The 24,303-nt window shown below is 35.7% G+C and overlaps 1 protein-coding gene across 4 annotated transcripts in view; it reads right to left on the reverse strand.

The window, feature by feature from the left end:
* Positions 1-24,303, reverse strand: part of col27a1a (collagen, type XXVII, alpha 1a) — a 100,315-nt gene that overhangs the window by 37,353 nt on the left and 38,659 nt on the right. For all 4 annotated transcript variants that reach the window (XM_058757770.1, XM_058757769.1, XM_058757771.1 and 1 more), the window contains 9 exons: positions 23,703-23,770; positions 19,772-21,402; positions 13,651-13,704; positions 10,902-10,955; positions 10,089-10,142; positions 9,880-9,933; positions 6,280-6,324; positions 3,281-3,334; positions 2,200-2,244 (listed from right to left, as the gene is read on the reverse strand). In XM_058757770.1, coding sequence (XP_058613753.1) covers positions 2,200-2,244; positions 3,281-3,334; positions 6,280-6,324; positions 9,880-9,933; positions 10,089-10,142; positions 10,902-10,955; positions 13,651-13,704; positions 19,772-21,402; positions 23,703-23,770 — 2,059 coding nt within the window. The remainder of the gene's footprint in view (positions 1-2,199; positions 2,245-3,280; positions 3,335-6,279; positions 6,325-9,879; positions 9,934-10,088; positions 10,143-10,901; positions 10,956-13,650; positions 13,705-19,771; positions 21,403-23,702; positions 23,771-24,303) is intronic.

The following is a 24,303-nucleotide window of genomic DNA, read 5'->3' on the forward strand; positions in this document are numbered from 1 at the left end:
AACAAACGATGAAAGCATGCACAAACAAACACAGGGTACAACAATAACTCTCACACACATCCAGCAAAAACTTCACACAAGGTGCTTTTACGTTTTGGTATTAATGTATTAAAAATATAGATTTTTTTATGAAAACACCCAAGATGGCTTGACGAACACAGATAAACTACATATTGTTATAGTTGTGTATTTATTATATTCATGTTTGATAAGTTAAAGCATTTCTATCTTCTTTTTATTCGACTACATTAAATCCCTTTGTCCATATTAGGAATTTCCTGGAACGTTATATTACTTTTGTGAGTCATATTTAGAGTTTCTGCACAGGGGCGCACCTCTGGCTTCCAATGTACTATAAATTAAACAATACATGCGTTTATAGTGCTCCATAACGCTCACACCACCCTATTTTGGGAAAAATAATACTTCTCTCTGAAGAAATTTGAAGCAAACAGTGGTGGGTAGTAACTGGATTATGTAATCAGATTCCAAAAATGAAGGATTTTGTAATTGGATTATATTATATTTTAAAATACTCGGAATTAGACTACATTTACTTTTTTTAACGATTACATATTTTTCACACAAGTCTTTGTCTTTGAAAGGCTTCTGTCTTTCAAAAATATTAAACTGCTTCATGAAATCCAGTTTAAGAAACCTAGAAGTGTTGTTAATGACAACAAATGGAAAATATTTTTATTCTCTTTGCATTTTTATATCAATATGGTACAATATTGTCCTATTTTAATCAATGTGATAAATGAGTTAGGTCAAAAGAAATCTAAAAGTAGTCCGATTATGTTACCTAAAACGTGCAATGTAATGGATTACAATTGTATAATAACAAAGCTATAATTGTTGTCATATAATTTGGAATCAGTAACAATCTACAATTTGTAAGTAATCTACCCAGCACTGAAAGTAAACAGCTTTTAATGAAAATCTAAAATGTTAGGCCCTTGATGTTGTAGTAGTTTTCCCCTGTGGTTTCAAAAATTATATTGAATGTCGATATTATTCAATGTATCGTATCAAATTATTATATTATTATTATTATTAGAAATTCCAGTATCGTGACAACAACACTAGTCGGCATACAAATGTGCATTGGAAGCAGTGCTGGGTAGATTACATACAAATTGTAGTCCATTACTGGTTATAAATAACATGACGAAAATTGTAGTTGGTAACTACTACAAGTCTACTTTTAGATTAACTCATTTATTACATAGACTTAAATGGTATAAGTGTACATCATATTGATAAAAAACAAAAAGAAAGAATATATATTCCATTCCTTATCAACATCATGAAATGCATTAAATATTACATTACAGCAGGGTTTCCCATACTGTATGTAAGTTTAAGTTCATTTAGAATGGGAGGAAAAAAATAATTGGGGTGAATCAATAAATTATGAATAATTTATTGCCATTGTGTAAATAATATGTAAACATGTAATCCATAAAGAAATAACTGTAATCTGATTGTGAACATTTTAAAATGTAATATAATCTAATTACAGGTACTTTATTTTTGTAATCTGATTACGTAATCCAGATTACATGTAATCAGTTACTACACAGCATGTAGTATGTGCAGTGACTAAAGACAGCAGGGCCTCAGTCTGATTTTAAACAGGAAATTCCAGCCAATGGGGGCGGAGCCTACCCTGATAAAGAGCCTTTAATACAGCTCGACTACAAACACAACAGCCAAGGCATGTGTGTGTGTGTGTGTGAGCATGCTATATAAAGCGGCACAATGAGAATAAAATATAAATTGTTTCTGAATACATCAAATAGACGACAGGGCAAGATAAATGAAGGTGGCTGTACATGCGAACATGTTAATGTGACCATAGGAGGCTAAAAACACACATAAACGCACACTTATGGCTCGGGCAGCTGTCAGCAGCAAATTTGTCATGCTTGAGTCTCTGTTGACTCAAAAAACAGAAAAAGGAAAAACCAGGGGGACGAAAGAAAAGAGAAGCTGTAGTAGTAAAAATCTCTCTCGAGGTCAAATCACTTGACTTTAAAACTAAGTTGTATGCTACATTTTTAGCTTTGTAAAAGATCAAACAATGCAAATAACCTAGCAACGGTAACTATAGGCCCGCTCGGACAGCTCAAATGTCACAATGACAGCGTTGTAAGTTGCAATCATACATCAAACGGGAAGAAGATGTGTACACACCCGAGCCCCTTTTGGCCCGACAGGCCCTATTGGACCAGGTAAACCCTGGAAGAGAAGAAAAAGACAGAGAGGCTTCAGAAACAGGCTTAGGATTTAATCAACACACATCATTTAACAGGAATAATGGAACCGAAATTAATAGCTTGTTTCTTTTGATAAGTATCCAAACTTGTGTGCCCACAAGAAAAAAACCATGATGAACTTATAATGGTTTTATCATAGGCTTCATATATTTAACAGAGCCACAAAACACTTGTATATTTTATGTCTTTTTTTTATAGATAGACAGATTTTTAAATGTTTCATATATTTTATATGTTAAATATATTTTTAATATTTTATAAATATATTATATTATACATTTTCTTTAATAAACATTTTCAAATTTGGGCTGATATGCAGAAAATAGCAATGGATAAATGTTTCACAAATGAGCTTTTTCTTTATTTGGTTAGGTTATAAAATGAAAAAGGGGTTTATTTGCAATGATGACTGGATAAATAAATATATGATGTGAAATAATAATTTGACTTATTGGTTTATTTTATTATGTTTGAAGAAAAAGACGGTTAAGTTATATTTGACAACATAATGCTACGATTGACCAATCAGATTTATGTATTCCAAAGAACCGTTTTATATATTTCAATACAAGCAACTGCAATGAGCTCAAGATGTGTTAAAAACAAAGACTTGTAGGTTCTGGACAGATATTTCGAAAGGATGGAGATTTATTCTGATTAAATCCAAAACTCCATCAATGAAAACAACACAAGCGTGTCAAAACATCTCAATACTATGCGGTCAGAGTGAGCAAATACATCCTTTCCTATAATTGAATGCTGTGATTTTCAATAGCGGTGGCCCGCAGCTATACTGAACAAAACCCAATATCTATGCCAGGGCAACGTACTGCTAAATTAATTGCATATTTTCCATGAGCAGTCAATGAAAAACAAAGCATAACACACTCTAACGAACGAACGGACGCACACACACACACACACACACACACACACACACACACACACACACATACACATACACACCACACTCCACAGCAGAGGAAGATCTACTGCACCTGCCTGCCAGGATAGCCTTTGGCTCCAGCTTCTCCAACAGGACCTTGTTCCCCCTGTAAAATAAGACAAAGAGAAATGCTGGTTCTCCTAATATACATTAAAACACATACATTTACTTTAAAGACCCAGTGTCTGAACCAGGAGCGGATCTACCGGGGTGGCACGGGGTGGCAACTGCCACCCTAAGAAAAAGCTGTGCCACCCCACCTGCCACCCCAGAATTATCACAGAATAAAATATAAACGTAAGCAGTGCTTCATGTGCTATTTTTCAGCCGCGGCGATGACAGCCTAACGGAAAATAATGGCAAAAAACAAACAAACAATTCTTTCACTAAACTGTGCACGATGGTTGCACGCGCAAGCAGCGCGCCCAGTGTAGTCGGCTTCATTAACAAATGACTCTTATGAACCGGTTCTTTTTGAGTCGAAAACACAAAGCGCGGCCCATACGAATTGTTTTTGCATTTGTTCGTGAATCAGATACTGATTCTCGGTTTATTCAGAAGTCCTCTGAGAAATCTAATCCCGTCCGGATGTGTCTGAGATTCATCCCGTAATTGTTTGGTGATCGATTCTCCGACCGCTCGCTCCACTTTCATCATGGATATAGAGATCTTTCTGCCATATCGGACGAAACAATAACATGAAATCAATAAGAAGATGCAGATCACGAAAACTAATAGCAGAGTTAGGTAAGAATATTGTATTGACGTTTTCTCGATTGTTAACATAATATAGGCTAACTGATTTTAGTTGGTCCATTTTCCCAAACCATTAATTCAGTTCTCAAAACAAAGACTCGTTTATCAAAAAGTTTAACAATGATTAAGTTAAACATTAGGTAACTGATTACACCAATTAGAATCTCTGCATCCCAACAACGGAGAGAGGAGAGAGCTGAATGAATAATATACATGGGTTTTACACATTCAGTATAATTACAGTACAGTACATTATTTGATGGAAATTTCCATATTCTACATATTCTACATGTTGTACACCTTCAAATGTGTGACTGTCAAATTTTATTTGTAATAATTTTTTATGTGTAGCGACTGCATGTTTTCAGAAATGAGAAATGACTGCCTATAGCTAGTCTTGTGTCAGGAGACCAGGAAACTGCTGTATACTGTAATGAAATTTGACCAAATGTACAGTGGATGCTGAATTTACTTATTTTTATTTTGTTCATATACAATTCTTTGGTATTTGAACTTTTCTAGTGTTTTTCATCTACTGCAAGATTACTTTACAATAGTAAAATGAAAATGATCTGTTCCCCAAAGTTCATTGCTGAATTATTATTATTATCTGTAATTTAATTTATGTTGTATACTGTAATAGACATTGAGCTGCAATAATAATTCCTTAATCCTAAGAGTTTTTTAAGTGTTATTGATCTCATGAGTTTTCACTGGGCAGGAAAGTCATCTGTGTATTTGAATTGTGTGTAAGTATTTAAGAATACTTAGCTCAGAAACATTTAGAACCTGTTGAAGTTTTTTATATTGTGTATTGACTTTGTGCCATGATGGATATTGAAAAATTTTCATTTTAAACAGTATAGATGATTACTTAATGGTAATGCAATATTTGTGAACAACTGTGCATGACGGACAATCAATCCCCAAAAACTATGGATGGGGGCTTGCTTTGGTGTTGCCACCCCTCATAGACCCCGTGCCACCCCTTTGCCACCCTAAAAATTATTTTCTAGATCCGCCCCTGGTCTGAACATGTAAAATGCATCAATGTCACTGCATTTTATTTGGAAACGATGGTTTCCTTTTACAGAAAAAGCACAATCAAGCTAAATGTTTTTGATTGTTGGGTTTGAAATGATAAATCAAAAGATTTATAGACAGGATTGTGACAGTATTTAGTGGAACATGTTTATAGTTAATGTGATCATCAAGCTGATTCAAAGACACTGAGCAAAAATGATAAAGAAAAATGAAGTAAGATGCCATTTTTGAGTTGACATTTTGATCTAATGCAATGGTATTTATACGTAAGTGTGGCTTAAGACTACGTAATATTAAGACGTAGGCTTAATAATATATCAATATATTATTCACTATATATTCAATAGTGTAATAATAGAAGGAGTGATAATCATGATTTCTGGACATCAGTGCATGTTGATGGATGAATGCATTTGATACTTTTTGAAAACCTTAATATTTGCATTTGGGTATCAAATTTGATTCCAAATGAAGCATAACACAAAATATTCTCTTGCTGTATTTCGACAACTCTTTTTGACTATTTTTATTTCTCCAAAAAGAATTTTAGGAGAAATTCTTATTAATATTTGATACTCAAAAATTAAATAACTGAGAACACTATTAAAAGTAAAGTGTGTCATTGTCGATTGCTTTTCTTTTCAATCATCAAAAAAAAAAAAAAAAACTAAAAGACCTTCAAAACAGAATTAGACACTGGTAAAAATGTCAAATCTACTATAAAATAAATATAGTAGATATATACATAATATATAAACGCAAAGTGTGTAGTTATGACATCTGCCAGTAAGGGCTATATTAGCTCAGCTAATGGCATGACTTTGGGGGCGGGGCTATTTGTTTGTCTGCCTAATAGCGGACAGGGAGAATGTTCCGTTTAAAATCAGTCCTTATTTTGCATTTCTGTTTGGTGATGCTAGGCACAGAAATGACACACTTAGTCTCCTGAGTTATGAAAGAACACCCTCTGAGCAATAAAACTTTCCTCTGGGTGTGCGCGTTTGTCTTTCCTCTCACTAAACTTTTGACTTGTAAGGACGGTTCACCTTAAATAACACAGAGGGCTTTATAAGGACTTTTTCTTGTCATGTGAATGTCTGTGTGTGTATTTTAAGAGGTAAATCTATCCATGGATTAGTTATGACTTGTGAAGTAGGTTTTTGACTTGGATGAGAATATCCTCACACTTTGAGTGTTTGTTTATGTGCTTGTTTGTATGTGTAATAGTGTTTGTGTATCTGCATTACTCACTGGTTCCCCGGGAAGGCCTGGTGGTCCTGGATGGCCTTTTTGTCCCTGTTCACAAAGAGGACACATGACGATTTAGTAAACACTTAAGTGATTTACACACACACATACACAAACTGTAACAACCTAAGACAAATGAAAGGCTACAAACCACTTTCTAAAAAAGGATTTGGAAAGGCACGCACAGAAATACGTGTCTCCCACAGTGAGCATGCATTTTACAGATCCATCATTATTGACCCAATCCATCTGTAGTCAATAAAGAAAGCAGTGCAATATTTTCCACACACGACTTTATGTTGAACAAAATGTGCATCTGCACATGCGCGTTTGCAACATATGTGGGTTTCAATGAGCAAACGTGTATGTGTGTGTGTATATTGCAGATATAAATGTTTTCCTGTTATAGTCAAGCTCCCACGAGTATTACAGGCACAATATTGTGCTGACTACAGCAAGACATTGACATAGAGCGGAAAATACGCATCAAAGGTGGAACAGAGAGAGAGACGGGTTTGAGGGAGGAATTTAGTAAAGTGTGAGACCTCACGAGTGCGCCAGTAGACAGACAAGAAAAAATGGATAAACTATAAGAATATTTTCCATGTTGCATGTGAACCGCACTTCTGAATGGCGTGTCTTACAACAGAGAACTTAAACTGAACATGAGCTGCTAAACAGATAGACAGACAGACAGACAGACAGAAAAGTTAAACAGATACATAGACAGAGAGGTTAGATAGAAAGACGGACAGGCAAAATGGATAGACAGATAGATAGACAGACAGACAAAATGGACAGACAGACAGACAGACAGACGGATAGATGGGCAAACAGACAAACAGAAAGACAGACAGACGGATAGATGGGCAGACAGACGGACGGACAGAGAGCTAGATGGATAGACAGACAGACAGGATTGATAGATGGACAGATAGATGGACACAGAGATAGACAAAATAGATACAGACAGACAGAACAGACAGGATTGATATAGAGAGATAGACGGAAGGACAGACGGACAGACAGACAGGATTGATAGACAGATGGACAGTCGAACAGCTAGATAGATAGATAGACAGATAGACAGATAGATAGACAGATAGATAGATAGATAGATAGATAGACAGACAGACAGACAGACGGATAGATAGATAGATAGATAGATAGATAGATAGATAGATAGATAGATAGATAGATAGATAGATAGATAGATAGATAGATAGATAGATAGATAGATAGATAGATAGATAGATAGATAGATAGATAGATAGATAGACAGAGAGATAGACAGATAGATAGATAGATAGATAGATAGATAGATAGATAGATAGATAGATAGATAGATAGATAGATAGATAGATAGATAGATAGATAGATAGATAGATAGAAGGACATGATAGATGGGCAGACAGACAGAGAAACAGAAAGATAGAGAGATAAGGAAAAAGATAGACATAGACAGACGGACAGACAGACAGAGAGCTAGATGGATAGACAGACAGGATTGATAGATAGACAGATAGATGGACACAGAGATAGACAGAATAGATACAGACAGACAGAACAGACAGGATTGATATAGAGAGATAGACGGAAGGACAGACGGACAGGCAGGATAGACAGACTGATGGACAGGATTGATAGACAGATGGACAGTCACACAGACAGAACAGTAGCGTGAAGTACCATCATTCTAAAGAGAAATGCAAACAAGAACACAAAACTACAAGACACACACACACACACACACACACACTTTCTTCTCTGCCAAACCAGTGAAATCCATCCTGTCACACTCAGCGTTTGAGAGATGTCTGGTTCTTCCATTACGTTTGTTTGTGGGAAACCCAGCTCTAATTCCTGCCTCTACCTCCACATTTCAGCGAACAGCCACACACATGTACCATTGATCTCTGTTTTACATTTACAAGCATTTAAACACTTACATTTACAGTACACTTACAACAAACAAAAACGTCTTATTTTGTTAGAATTCTAAAAAGAATAATTTTATCAAAAAAAAATCTTGTAATCCCTTATAACTTTCTAAGAAGTTGTGCTGTTTATGCACCATCTAGCTGTCCAGCTCTAGAACATCTTTTACTGTTTACAGTAGAATCTGTGTTAAAGGTTGTACTGGATCAGCTGCTTAATCTGTCTGGCCCCTCTGTAGAATCACAGGCTACTTTGGTTTATTATTGGGTTCCGTCATACCTGCATTCATTCACTCGTTTATGACACGCTGCTGTCAGTTTTTCCAGAGGTTCTCCTCTACATTCTGATGTCTCTTTTTCTACCCACAGACACGTAACACAAAGCACATGGACCGCCGCGCAGCCTGCCAGGTATTCACATGCACATGCACACACATTAAACCATATGTACAAACATGCCACCAACAACTCATTTTAATAATCAATTAATCTATCAATTATTTCTGCAATAAATCAACTAATTGGATAATAAACAAAAAATAAAATAATATTTAGTATTTTGAAGAAAGGCATGCTATTCCACACCTTAGAACTGAAATAAAAGGAAAATATATATACATCACTGTAAAAAACTTAAAACATCTTAAAATTTGTTGAAATAACTTAAATATCCAACGTAGTATATCCAGTATAATCCAGCTAATCAGCTTCATTTTTTTTCATCTGCATAAATTTTTTTTTAAACCAGACACAAAGTGGCAAACAAACACGGCACCATAATTAGTTATTATACAGAAGTAAACAAAAATTTGCTTAATACCCAACACTGTAATGTATTAATATTACCATTAATTAAAAAATATATGCAATATAAAAATCTATTAATTAAAAAATGTATGCAATATGAAACAGAATTTTCATTTTACAGACAAAATATTATTGGGTTTGATGAAAAAACTGCTCTTCCGTGTTAAATGTTGATCAGCTGTTCATGTGTTATCTTAACCACATTTGATTATCAGGTTAGTTGTACTTTGTCATTGGGTCTAAACTGACAAAGACTTGATAATCGACATTCACTGTCAACTACTTTTATAATAGACTTTTATTGCATTAATTAGTCGTTGCTGCTCTAGACCTAACATACGCATGTTCACAACCATCGTTTCATTTCAGGAATCCGCTACAGGATTTTTCCAGAGATCCCTCTGCTACATCCTTCCAATGCAAACACACATACGAAGCTGTAAGTGCTATTGCTTACACTAAAACGCCTGGCAGAGAGTCTAAACTTGCTATAATCATACACAGCTGAGACGCGACACACACACACACACACACACACGCTAATGGTCATAACAAAGAGAGTCACTCATGGTGAACGACTGTACGACTCTCAATAGCCTTGTTTGACGTGTGTGAGCGCGGAGTATAAAGGAGTGATAGACGACTCATTGGGGATTCCCTCTGATGTTTACGCTGGGTTTCCACAGCAACGGGAGACACAGTGAGGCAGAACGAGTGGGAGCGCTCAGAGTGTTTGCGTGGGTCTGGTAAGCAAAGAGGCAAACATCTGCACTCATGTCACCCAGCAAGTGCACAGCAACATTAGTGATGAGAAATAATGAAACAACGGAAATGATTCAAGCCTTTCAGAATATCTTACCTTCCGGCCTTCCGGCCCGACTAAACCGACAGGACCAAGCAGACCAGCATCTCCCTACAAACACAGACAGTAAACATGAGGCACAGTACTGCCACAGGAACCCATGGAGAGCAGATGCTGCTGCTGTAACTCTTCTTATGTTTGCATGTTCAGCAAAGACCCTTATTCTCATCAAGAACAATGTTTTGGCTGTTGTTAACATTTCTCACTTTTTCTCCTTTTGGCGCTTTTCCAGGAGAGAGTCCAGGGTCTCCTTTCTTCCCCTGAAAGAAAGAACGACAAAACAAGAGTTGGAATTTAAATCGTCTGAAGAAAATGTTTCATCATATAAAAGCACAGTCGTTTAAAGATGCTAACCAGATCAAAGCAAGGCTGTTATTTCATCGTTTTGAGCTTTATATGTTACAGTAATTACAGGTTTGCGTGTGCATGTACATGTGTGTGTGTCACAGACAGAATAAGAGAGCGAGAACATGTGGGAAGTTTGACTCCAGGCCGTTCCACCTTAACTAGGTTTGTCTTCAAAGGCCCCTTGAAATAATTAAACACAGAAAGCAGAGAGCGTTCAATCACACAAACACACTCCCCGCTGGGCTGCTCGGCTGTTTACCACCTTTGTTGCGTTTACAGGGATGAAAGAAGTGGACCAATCACACGCCAGGACATCACACACACACCTAACTTGGAAGCATGTTTGGTGGTTTTGGTTTATAACCCGTGTTTAATACTACAGCTACACTTCACCACACAAACACTCGTTTCTGTATCATGGGAAAGTCTTTCCACTACCTGCTGGGCTTCTCATGAGCTCAAATAAATCAAAGGGTTTGTGTGTGTGTGTGTGTGTGTGTACATGTGTTTCCAAAACCTTGTCCGCAGGGTTTTGCGTGCAGCCCAATAGTACCGGCAGGCGAAGCGGTGATGAATATAACAGAAGGCCAAACAGAGGAAGATGAGCAGAGCAGTGCATGGGATCAGACTGCGGATTATCTGACGGTGAGTGTGGGTGAGTTGGTTTTTACCTTCAACCCTGGTGGACCAGATCGACCTGGCTTGCCGTGTGGTCCTGGGGGTCCCTAAAGGAAACGACATATAAACAATACACACATTAGGAATGAACAATTAAGCAAAACTGAATGCATTTAATAGTTCACCCTCTGGCAATAGAAACCGCTTGTGCGTCCCTTGTGGCCACGCTCAGAATGCATCTGCATTATGAACTGCTTCATTTTGTCTAGTTTGATGGTTTTGCGTTCATGTACTTGCGCACTCAAGTATGCTTTGGGCATTAAGTGTTTTCAGTTTACAGTGAATGGATCTGAGATGAAATTGAAGATTGAAGAAATCTTCAGAAACTGAGACTGAAGTCAATTCTTAGCTCCATTTGACTTTGACCTTTCATGTGACCCTGACCTTGTTCTTATTTTAAACGACTTCCCATCTGAGGTCAGAGGTCACAGTGAGAGTCAAGGTCAATGGGTGTCATTGGAGGGAAACAGTCCAGAAATAAGCCCAACAGATTGAGTGATACCATGCATGAAAACAAAACAAAAGCAATGCAAGTGTGTAAAAACAATAGTGTGTGTGTGTGTGTGTGTGTATTTGTATTAGGGCTGTGTGATATACTGAATATTTATGAAATATTGAATATTGTTTTGTTGCTAATATAATATTAAACACACAAGAATAAAAAGAATCAAGTCTCTGATTTGCACCCAGACATGCAATAAAATGTGATTCACTAAATTATTTTAACCAAACTGTCTAAATCAATAAACACTCAAAATGTGGCTTTAAAAAATGTTTTACATTACAGTTTATTCATATATAAGGAGTGAATATGGACTGATTATGTTATGTGTTATAATTATAAAGTTTGGGGTTAGAAAGATTGTATTTTTTCCCCTCGAAAGATGATAATACAAAAAGATGGACTAAACTGATCAAAAGTGACAGTAATGATATAAATGTCACAAAATATTTATATTCTATTTCAAATAATTTCTGAACTTTCTATTTATCAAAGAATCCTGGGGGAAAAATGTATCACCTTCTCCACAAAAATATGAAGCAGCACAACTGTTTTCAACATTGATAATAATCAGAAATGTTTCTTGAGCAGCAAATCAGCATATTAGAATGATTTCTGAAGGATCATGGGACACTGAAGGCTGGAATTCAGCTTTGCATTACAGAAATAAATTACATTTTAAAATATATCCAAATGGAAAACAGTTATTTTAAATTATAATACTATTTCACAACAGTACTGGTTTTACTGTATTTTTGGGCACATAAATGCAGACTTGGTGACAATAGGAGGCTTCTTAGTCGTGTACTAGGAAAAAGTAAAGATTGAGAAGAGTGCAAAGAAAGCGCAAACAGTTTAGGCTGACTTTACTGAAAGACTTCTTTGTTCTAACAAGCAAACACACACACACACACACACACACACACACACACACACACACATTTATACAAATAACATACACATTTAACATGAAAAGGGTGCCGACTGAACAAGGCCTAGCAGTCAGACTTTATAACACATGCTCTAAAATACTTAGCACACACACACACACACAACAGCGTGACCTCACGGCGGTGCTTTGACGCATACACACTACATGTTGACAACAGTTGCTAAAACATCACCTCACACCCATGCCATCCTGTCAACAAAGGTCAAAGTTCAAACAAAGTCTCATGGCTCTTTGACTGTGCTAGAAGATTCCTCACAAGGACTCTTTAGTCAAAGGAATAGACCACCCAAAAATGACAAATCATCTGTGTAAAATACTCTAATACTTCAAATACAGCAGAAAAATGGAATTTAGTACCTGCTCACCTTAGAGGATACCAAACATTTATTTTTATTTATTACACTTAAAATTTAATTGTATTATCTTTTTTTTTTATTGTACTGCTGTACCTTATCCTGCCCAGGGACTTTTTTTTTTATAACAAATTATTAATAATTAATAATAAATTATTTATATTATAAATATTCACAAGATTTTTTTAATAAACATTTATAAGTATCAAATAATATTTATAAAATAAATATTTCTTAAAATATGTCTTATGACAAATCAATTACATTATCACTGATCTGACTTTTATATGGAATATAACGTGATATGTTGCACATATTTGTTAAGTTATTTTTTTTTTATTGAACTTTTTGGTAAATTTTATATTAACTGAAAATATCAAGTGATATTTTAGACGTTAACAAATTATTTATTAATATCCATAGAATGTGTGATAAATGTGTGATAGATATGTGATATAGAATTACAAAAGTAATATTTAATTTATTACTATATTAATTGATGATGAATAACTGTTAATATATTAATAATAATTAATAATATGCTATTTTTATGAACATTATTATTATTAATTTAATTCTTAATACTTTGAAACTATGTGCATTTGTAGTCATGATATTGTAGCTCAATTAATATTTTATTAAATACACAAAAATGACAAAAGAGATAGACAGGAAAGAGAAAGGGCAAATGAACGAGTGTGAAAGTGAACGAGTCAGACAGATCCGGAGGGGCGGTTTGTGTATTGTTCTGAGGTCAGATCGACCTGCTGACCAGACAAAACACAGATACACTCACTAAACACAACCAATAAAGCACAGATACACTGGAGGGAACAGTGTGTGGCACTGCATTTTACACACTTCCTGTTTATATCTGAGGTCAAAGGTCAATGGCTCTTTTAGTCTAACACACACACACACACACACTCACTCACCCGAGGTCCTCTCGCTCCTGGCTGTCCTGGTTTCCCCGGAGGTCCCGGGATTCCCTATGAAACATAAGAGTGCTCTTATGAATCAAACACACACTGCACAAGTGTGCAAATAGTGCTGCAGGGCTCTGTTTAAAAACTAAACAGCAAAGAGGAAACAGGAAGTCATTCGAGGGAATTTCCTTTTTCTGATAATGAGCTATAGACTTACAGAAGACCTGTAGATCCTGAATCCCACTGTGTGTGTGTGTGTGTGTGTGTGTGTGTGCAGTGTGCGTTTATGAAAAGGTCCCTGTGGTCCTTTTCTGTAGCTTTGAAGGTATGTTCCAATCTCACAATCCTAGAGTGCTCAGATTGCACAACTGGCTGGTTTTGTGCAACCATTCTGGGTATCGTGAGTATGACAGCACTAAGACAAGAACATAAGAAATATTTTAAAACAGTCTCTGATCTTTTGAATGATCTATTTCAGTAAATAAGTACGTACAAAACACAGAATCAATGATTTGTTACTGTAAAATATTTAGTCAAATACTTTATATTTCTAAAATTTAAAAAATATATTAACTTTTTTAAATAAAAAGCAATAATATAAACATTAAATTAAATATTTATAAAATAAGTTTAATATTAATAAGTAAATTATGTATTTTATTAAATATAAATGTTTATAAAGTATTTTGTGAATAATTTATTAATAAAATGTTTACAAAATAATTTATACATTATACATTAAATTATAATGTATGTGTATTTATAAAATAGATATTTTATGAATTGTATAAATTCTTTATAAAATAAATATTTATAAAATTAACATTCATTAATATAAACATATTTCTATAAATATAAATGTATTTATATTTTATTTTTATAAATCAAATATATTTATTTAGTTTTATATAAATATATATTTATATTAATCAAACATAAAATATTGCATAAATGCATATTCATAAAATGAATATTTCTAAAATATAAATTATACATAAAATAAATATTTCTAAAATATATTAGTAAAAATAATTTGTCTTCATAATATTTTAGCAAAATACATTTTAGCAAAATACTTAAAATGAACAAAGTAAAATAGGTAATGAATGCTATTTCTTGCTGTTTTTTCTCTCTGTATTTCAGTATTTTAATTTTCTTGCCAAAAAAGTTGTTTGGTACAAAAAAAGTTTCAAACACACCCTTTTAAGCCATTTCAGAGCATAAACATACTTTACATATCAAATGTCCAAAAATATCATGGTTATCCTATCCGGTAATTTCTCCCAGCTCTATGGCTGAAGCGGTATCATATGTATCAGCATAGTTGTTGAAACCGAGGATCAGTTGGGTTTTCTGTCCTGCACCCCCAGCGCAGTGCCACGCGGCACAGGATGAAAGCCTTCATTGAGAAGATGAGTGTGTGAGTGAGCTGCTGTGTGTTTATGTTAAGAATCTCAAAGCTCTAGAACTATGGCTCTGTTGATGGAGGCAGGGGGATGGGGCTTTCTCACCCACATACATGTACACACAGCCCCCCACAACCCTCCAACCGCCCTGTCCTGAATGAACACCCAGATACTCCCATCATGCAACAGGGCTTTCAAACGGTGCTGCTTGAGTTCGCAGTATGCAGTACTTTGTGCACAGTATGACACAAATGACCTACGACATTTGCTACTGCATCTCACAAAGCAATGCAATGCAATGCATTTACAGTGTGCTGAGTGAATCTGAAATAATACAAGCAGCACTATTTATCTTTTACCTTGACTTCTTTCTTAATTGACAAATTTTAAGATACTTTTGGATTAAAAATGCAAAGTAACTTATAACCGAACACCACTCGCTAAATTACTAATGCAACATACCATGGTTACTGTCTAAACTAAAACTATGAAATGCCTTTTTATTAATTAAAACGAAGTGGATTGAAATTGAAATGAAAGAAATAAAATATTAATACTTAATTGAAAAACGTTAAGATAATTTTAGATGAAAAATGCAAAGTAACCCAAAAATATGCAACACATCAGGGTTAGTATTGTTAACTAAAAGAGTTACCCATTAGAAACATTTTTATTAACTGAAATAAAAATGACAAAATGATGACAAACTAAATTAAATGTTGCCTTCGCAACTAACTGAAATAGGTTTAAGTTGAAGCACTATTACTAACTGGTAATAAATAAAAACTAAACTAAAACTAAAACTGAAATAAAATTTAATTAAGCCTAAATAGTAATATTAAAAAAAAAAAAATAAATAAATAACTTGAACCACTACAATTATTAACTGGAAATTTAAATTAAACTAAAAATATAAATAAATGAATACTAAACAGTAATATAAATTTAAAAAAACTAATAAAAAATATATATTAAAAATATACTAAAATGAAAATAATTTAAATATTAATATTACACAAAAAATACTAACATTACACCAAAACCTAAAGTATACCTACACATATATTAAACCTAAATAGTAATTTAAAAAAAAGACTAATAAAAATGAAAAAAGCACAATACGCAAACAAAATTACTGACAATTACACTAAAATGAAAATAAAAATGATAATATTACATGAAAAAAATTAAATTATATTAAACCTAGTAAATAGAAAAATAGTAATATTAAAAAATATATAAAAACAAAAAAGCACAGACACAATTACTAAACATTGCACAAAAATAAAAATGAATATCAATAAAACATACAAAAAAATATAAATAACACTACAATAACATTGCAACAGAGAAGTGACAACAATAGCATACCACTATTTGACCCTGTTTCATGCTAATTTTAAAAATGAGTAGGCAGTTAAAACACATACTGCACAGTATTTAGTCAGCAGTAGCAATCATTCTGAACAGAGCTTGTGAGCGTGATGCTAACTGTGTTTTTTGGGGTCATTGTATGTTTAAGTAACGCTAAAGATAGTGGCTACAGCTCATTATCTTCGAGTAAACGGTGTACTGCAGCTCGGGGCTGTAAATAATAGCAGACTACGAGCGCGTGTGCACATGTAATCGAGAGAATCGCCGGGTGTGTTCCTGCCGTTTTAGTCAAGTGCCTGCTGAATGTGTCTTTATGCTGGATGATGGGGGCTTCTGGGTAATTATCCTGCGGTAATGACAGAGAACATTCTCTTGGGTGCTACACACACACATACCTGTGAGTCCCACCAAATTACACAAAGGTAACCACAGTGATGTGCAGACATAAACAGACACAAGCTTAAATGGGTCATTGTTCAACATGTGGGCCGTCTTGTCATGTTTAGTCAGCTATTTTGGAAAATGCCCTCTAGAGAGTCTGAGTATGATGTCATCACTAACTTTGAACATCCTGTTCGCCAAGAGATTTGCTTGAAATCACTGTTTTTGTCCTTATGTTGCTGCATCTACAGGACTTTAAAGACGTCGCAGTCCTACTGTTTAAATACGGCTGGCTCACATTTAGCACAGGACTTGTAATAACTCACTTATCTTTATATGTTTTTGGGTCACAGGTCAGGTGTTTGTTTTTGAGATTCTGTCTCTTAAACGAGATGGTTTCTGATTAATCTGATTGAAATCCCATGCTTAGTTTTGCATGGATGGAACAGGATTCCTTGCTTGTAAAGTTCTGTGTGAGTGTCTGGGTGACTGATAAAATGTTCACTACTTCCCCTGACCTTTGACCCATCTTTAAAAGCAAGAAAACACTAACACGAGAGAACGATAAATGCAAGTGCAAACTATACAGGCATTACCGACACATTTTTGACCCTAAATTGATGCTAACGACACAAAAATACAAGCAATATTGAGCTGTTTACATCTTTAAGGAGCATTTGATCCACCTGTAAACTCCAGCAATCATATATTTTTAGATTTTTACCAGCATAAACGTCTATCTGGTCAGTAAAACGTGATGTTTGTGCTTTTAGACATTTACAAAAGAATTTATAATGAATTAAACATTTCCATTTGTACTTGAAAGGAAAGTTTTATGAACTGTTCTGCAACCAACATACACTGGGGTCAGCAAGATTTTTTTTTTTTCATTTAGTACTTTTAGTAAAGATGTATATAAGGTCACAAAATATTTTATTTCAAAGGTTTTTCTTTGTATTCAATCCTGAAATAAATGAATCACCGTTTCCACTCAAATATTAAGCAGCACAACTGTTTTCTACATTGACAATAATAATCAATGTTTCTTCAGCAGCAAATCAGCATATTAGAATGATTTCTGAAGGATCATGTGACACTGAAGACTAGGGCTGTGCGATATGACGATATATATCGGATGGACGAAATAAAAAGTCTATCGTTTCATATTATGTTCTATCGTTTATTTCGTGGTGTCGCAAAATACATTGTTTACGGTAATACTTTTTCATCATTTGGATGACTGCGATCTTTACACGCCACCCACGGGACGTGAAGGGGAGACAGAACCAGGTGGAGAACGACCAGAGCTAAACGAGGAGCTCGTTCCTAAACGAGGGACTACATCTGTAGCATGGGCATGCGTTTTTAAGCACCGCAGTTTTAAAACAACCGAATTTAAGCTGTTGCGTGCGCCGTCTCTGTTTCTGTGTGAGAGGCCGCTTTATTGGCTTTGAACAATTACATAAACACACTTATATGCGTCAGAATCCCCGTCTTTGCAAGTATCCTCATAAACACAGCGATTTAGGTCTTAAAAGAGATTAAACTGCTGAAGGAGAAAACGCATATGTAACAGTATATTGGATCCGGACTTCGGTCTTAAAGGGGAAGCTGTCCAATATTCGTTCTGTCTGCCATTCATATTAATCATAGCACATTGCTAAAAAATCTCTCACTGCTCTTGACTAACTCACTTTTGTAACTTTAATAAGAAGAAATAAAAAATAATAATAATATATTTATGTATGTATAGAATCTATACATAATACATGTGTTAATTATATCTATCAGATAGACAGATGGATAGATAAGATATAATTAACACAGTGAAGACTAATTAATTTAATTTACACAATGTATGTAGCGTTTCTTATTTATTGTAGTTTTTTGTTCTATTGCTTGCAATTAGTTTCTTATCCTTATTTCATCACTGACTGTTTATTTATCTTCAGTGAGTTTGAGTTATTTATTTTTTTTTGTCTCTCTTTAGGCTTGTATTAGTTTGATATTGATGACAAGGATTATGAAAATTCTATGGTATCAAATATTTAATATCATAAAAACCTTTTTAAAATAAAAAATATTACTATATCGTTATATATATCGTTACCATGATATAAAATTAGTCATATCGTGATATAAGATTTTGGTCATATCGCCCACCCCTACTGAAGACTGGAGTAATGATGCTGAAAATTCAGTTTTGATCACAGGAATAAATTACCTTTGAAATTATATTCAAATTAAAAGCACTTATTTTTAATTAAAATAATATTTCACATTATTTACTGTATTTATGATTAAATAAACACAGCCTTGGTGAGCATAAGAGACTTTAAAAAATATATTTTAATATATTTATATATTTAAAATATATTTAATAACTTTTGAATGGCAGTATATATATAGTTCTTATTGCTGCAAGTAAAACTAAGACCTCATTAAGCAATATGCACACGGTCCCATTAAAAATATCTTAAATAGGCATGACAAGTGATAAAACGATCCTTTCCATTTTAATCAGACTTTTTGTCCTAAGCGACAACGATGGCAACCAGCAAAAGTTTAGTGAAACCATTAGGAAACCATGGGAAATTTAGTCAGTCTGCTGGATTTAATTTGTACCATGCAAGATAGTCCCGCCCACAGAGAAATTTCATTGGTCAAAAATCTTGCTCCACATTTAACTGAATCTGTACTTGATGTTAATGTGTCATGTAGTCTTTTCGCTTTCAGTGTGGACAAACAAAATATGTGCAGGGAATTGGGAATTGTGCCTGGCATCTAAATTATATTGTTTTATAATAAGAAAAGAAGGACTGAGCGATATTGCCAAAAGATTTCCTTTACCTTCTCTATATGCGTCACTATGGGTGGCATGAGTATTTATATCTGCTCATGTGCCCATTTTTAGCAACAAACTCAAATTTATCGAACACACACAGACACAAACAATGCAGCTCTCTTACCATTTTCCCGGGATCTCCTTTTTGTCCAGGCGGTCCAACCAGAAGCGAAAAGTATGTGGGCTCTGCCTCAAAGCTCTGGAAATCGTTGAAAGCCGGAAGAGTCACAGATTGGATGGCGAACCTTGGAGTGCTTGGTGTGACAGGTGTTTTCGGCTTGTCAAGATTGACTTTGGGGGTTTCCAGAGTTTTTGGTGGTTTGTTTGGTGCGGCGGTGGTGAACGGAGCAGATTTGGGTGTCGGAAGGATTTTTTTGGATGTAGGGTTTGGGGCGGCAGTGGATTTTGGGGTTGGGAGTGTGGTTTGGGGTGAGCGCTGGGTGCTGGTTTTGGGCTGGAGTGGCTTTTTGTTGGTTGGCGAGGGTCTTTTGGGGGCGGTCGGTTCTGGGTCGGTTAATGGTTTGAAAATGCCACTGTGTTTCTTGTTAGGATTGACAGGTTGAGCACCAGTAGAAGCGTTCTTCGTTGGGTTGATCTTGGTGGGCTTTGGCGCCAGAGTTGGTTTCTTTACCGTGGGTTTTACAGCTGCTGGTTTGGAAGGTTTTGGCGGCGTAGGTTTGGGACCAGTTGTTTTTGAACTTCCAGGTTTGGAAGAAGTCGGTCGAGCAATTGTGGGCTTTGGTCTGGAAGGCTTAGTTGCACTAAGCTTTGGAGACGTTTTTCCTGGAGTGGGTTTGGATGCAGCTGGTTTTGTAGGGGTAAGCCAGACCGCTCCAGGCTTTGAGGCAGTCGGCTTGGGGCTTTTGGGTGTCCTGAGAGTAGGTTTGGGGGTGACAGAATTTAAATATCCCCAAGATAAAGGAGCTTCTAGTCCTGTTTGCATCAAGGAAAGGGGTGGAGGTGTGGGAGACGTGGGTTTAGGTCGTACACTGTTGCTGGTTCTCACTGCAGAAGACCCTCCTGCACCATTTATGGAGGTCCAAAGGAAATTAGTGGGAGTGAAAGTGAAAGTGCGATTAGGTGGTAACGTGTGGGCCAATAGTGGTGGGGCATGTCGGGACGGGAGGGGAAGTAGAGCGGGAGGCGCTGGCCTGTAGGTGTCATTTTCTCTGCACTGCCTACGGATGGCGCTGCAGTAGTTCTGCTGCGCTTGTGCCGAGGGCACCACGTCAAACTGGCAAACCGCACCCTCGAAGGGTACTGCACCCGGAAGCAAAGCACTGGTGCCGCCCAAGCGGAAGGTCCCGCGAGGGTTCAGGCGTTCGGGAAGTACGGGGAGTTTCTGCGTAACTCCACCATCGCTCTCCGAGCAGGGAGAGTGTAGGGTCACTGATTTGCTGTTTAAAATGAAGGCTAGATGATGCCAGCGCCCGTCATGGAGGTTGTACGGGAAAACCGCGGCATTCCCGGGGCCGGCATGAAGCGTGAGCTTACCGGGCGAAATTTCCAGCCCGAGCTGAATCCGTTTCCCGGATAGGACGGAGAAGAGAAATGCTGAGTTTAAGCGGTGAGATCGGACGCTCAGGACGATAGTGCAGTTCCAGAAGAGTTCTGGTGGGAACACGGAGCGTGTCGCCGTGGTAACTCGTGCCCGTGTTGTGAGGATGACTCCAGAGCGGAGGGAGATGACGCCAGCGGGAACGGTGCGAGAACCGAGCTCAGCACGCAGAGCCAACCGCTGCAACACGTCCACATCTGCAACACAAAGCAAAAGACACCTTAATACACACATATACACTTTCACATTTACACGTATATAAAATTATTGTATTTTTTTATATTATGTAGTATTTGTATGCAATTATAATATTATAAAGTACATATAATATAAACACACACACATGTGACCCTGGACCACAAAACCAGTCATAAGGGTTCATTTTTTGAAATTGAGATTTATACATCATTTAAAGTTTTAAAGTTCTCCAAATTAAGTCCTTAGCAATGCATATTACTAATCAAAAATTACGTTTTGATGTATTTACGGTAGGAAATTTACAAAATATCTTCATGGAACATGATCTTTACTTGGAACAAATATACCCGTGTGACTTATGACTGGTTTTGTGGTCCAGGGTCACATATACTGTACACACACATCTTATATATAATAAATAAATATATAAACTTTTACACTTACAGTGTAAAAGTCTCTGAATTGTGTGTGTGTGTGTATATATATACACACACACACACACAAAAATACATAAATACACACACACACACACACACACACACATATATATATATATATATATATATATATATATATATATATAATCTATTTAGATTTTTATTTTTTTTCATGAAAAATAAATTGATTCATTTTGATTGCTTCTATTGTCCTCATTTGAAAGTTGCTTTGGATAAAAGCGTCTGCTAAGTGACTAAATGTAAATGTAATGTAAATCTAAATGCATCTAGATGACTAACACAGATGAACACAGTAAAGCCATAAAACTTTCATTTTGATTTCATGGCATCTTGAGGAGATCGATGACTCCGCATTACATCATTTTAATGCGCTAATTCAGTTTTGTGCCATGTGTGTTAAATTCCAGCAGGGAAACATCCTCCGAGGCTAAAACGAAGCAACGAGTTAACAGCTGCATGTCTGTGTCCGATGCCAGAACTCTAGTGCTAAAAACTGGCTATTGACAAGGAAAATTTGCGAACTTATCACAGTGAATTTGTGTATGTGTTTCACTTGGGTCAGCGTTTGGCTTCACGAGGCCAGGACAGAGCCAAGAATATGAGAACAGCAGCAGAAACTACTTCATTCACACAATAGAACACTGTCTGAATGATGCATTTGATTGCGTAAATGAACGTGTGTTTGTGCTTCACATCAATATCATGAATCAATAGTCAGCAAAACCGTGAAGGACTATCAGTGCTGCATGTTACTGTGTTGTCACCAGCTAATCAGTGCTGTCATAACATAATTTGTAGGTGTAATTAGTCACATAGCATTTACAGCTAAGGTGACTAGCTCAAAAAAACATGTATTCAGAACTGAGCATCGAAGAGTAGAGATGGCAGAACGCAAATTGTGTATTTCCAAGAAGACTTGAGTGAGTGCGCACACACAAATTGGGTAAAATGTAATTAAACATAGCGATTTATTTAATTGCTTTGCAGTATTAAAAAATATCAGTGAATTTATAATCAAAACTTCTCTTCAGTGGATGAAAATTTCTGCTGAGCTTGTCACAATGCATTCTGAGATTGATTTATCTGTGAAGGACACATGTGCTGCTTCCTTATAATTTGGATAGAATGCAGCATAATTATTAGGCAAACCCAAAATGCATTGTGATATGCACCTTAAAAATGTAATCTCAGTTGTTGGACAATCAAAAAAAAAAAGTTTCATATAAGTATACTAAAACTATATGTAACATATCATAAAATATATATTATATTATTTATTTATTGTCATTTAAAATAGGCTAAGCCAACTGATGAACTCAGTAAACTCTTGTTGCTGTCATGTGAATGGATCTTAATGCTGTGATCTTTGGTTTGATTTAGTACATTTATCATAACTTTATTCCCAGGATTTTTCATATGTGTGTTACTGTCTAGAGATCAGCATGAATCAGCAGTCAAGTGGGAACATGAGGTCATTTTTTCTATAAAACAGACATGCACTCACACACACACACACTCATTCATGTAAAAGGGGTTATAGGACATGCTTTACTGAGGAAAAAGTGCTTGGAACTGAGAGACTTTTGGCAGGAGAAAAGGTAAAAGTCGGGTAAGGAAACTCATACGTATGTGAGAGAGGGTGTTTGAGTTTCATGAATTAGGGTTTAAAGTTTAATGTTGTAAAACTTTCCAAACTTAGCGGAAAGTGCAAGAACATGAAACTTTATTATTGCGCAATAATTCAGTGACCTCAAAAATCTACCATTTCCATTGCAATCACACATACGCAAACAAATGTTGCATGTTCATAAAGATAAAACTCATTTTTGTTCATCTCTTACCTTCAAAGAGTACTTGGGTGAATCCAAAAGAAGTACAGTAAAGTAGAATACACAGAAGAAGAGCTCTCCTAGAGACACACAGAGAAAGGCAAAGTTACTCATTTGAATTTCCACTATTTTTGCGGCTAGCAGAGTTAAATGTTGAATCAGACCTTTACATAACAGAAGCCACTTGTCAAAACATCATCACTACAATGGAGGTACACATTTAAGGCTTCTTGCACTGGCCTCGACCCAAACAAGTGGAAAATTTTACTGGCAACACCATCTTTCCGGAGCGAGTGGAGCGAACCATCAAACCGATGGATGATGCCGGCCAGTTAAATGTATTTCCATGTTTATAGTCAATGAAAACATTGTGCGTGATTTCGGTTTCTTTTCTTTCGTTTGGAAAATGGTCAAAATATGCACACAAGCATATACTTAAGAAGTACATTTATGTGGACGAAATAAAATGAATTTCCCACCGTTGAGCATTTTACAAAATCATCTTAGCATATTAACGATGCATCAACTCAACAGTCAAATTCTGGTCAATACTGATTATTGTCATGTTATAGCCGATAACTAATAAATAGTCAGTCATAGTAAACCCTAAAAA

This window comes from Onychostoma macrolepis, chromosome 21 (genome assembly GCF_012432095.1).
Source record: "Onychostoma macrolepis isolate SWU-2019 chromosome 21, ASM1243209v1, whole genome shotgun sequence".
NCBI lineage: Eukaryota > Metazoa > Chordata > Actinopteri > Cypriniformes > Cyprinidae > Onychostoma > Onychostoma macrolepis.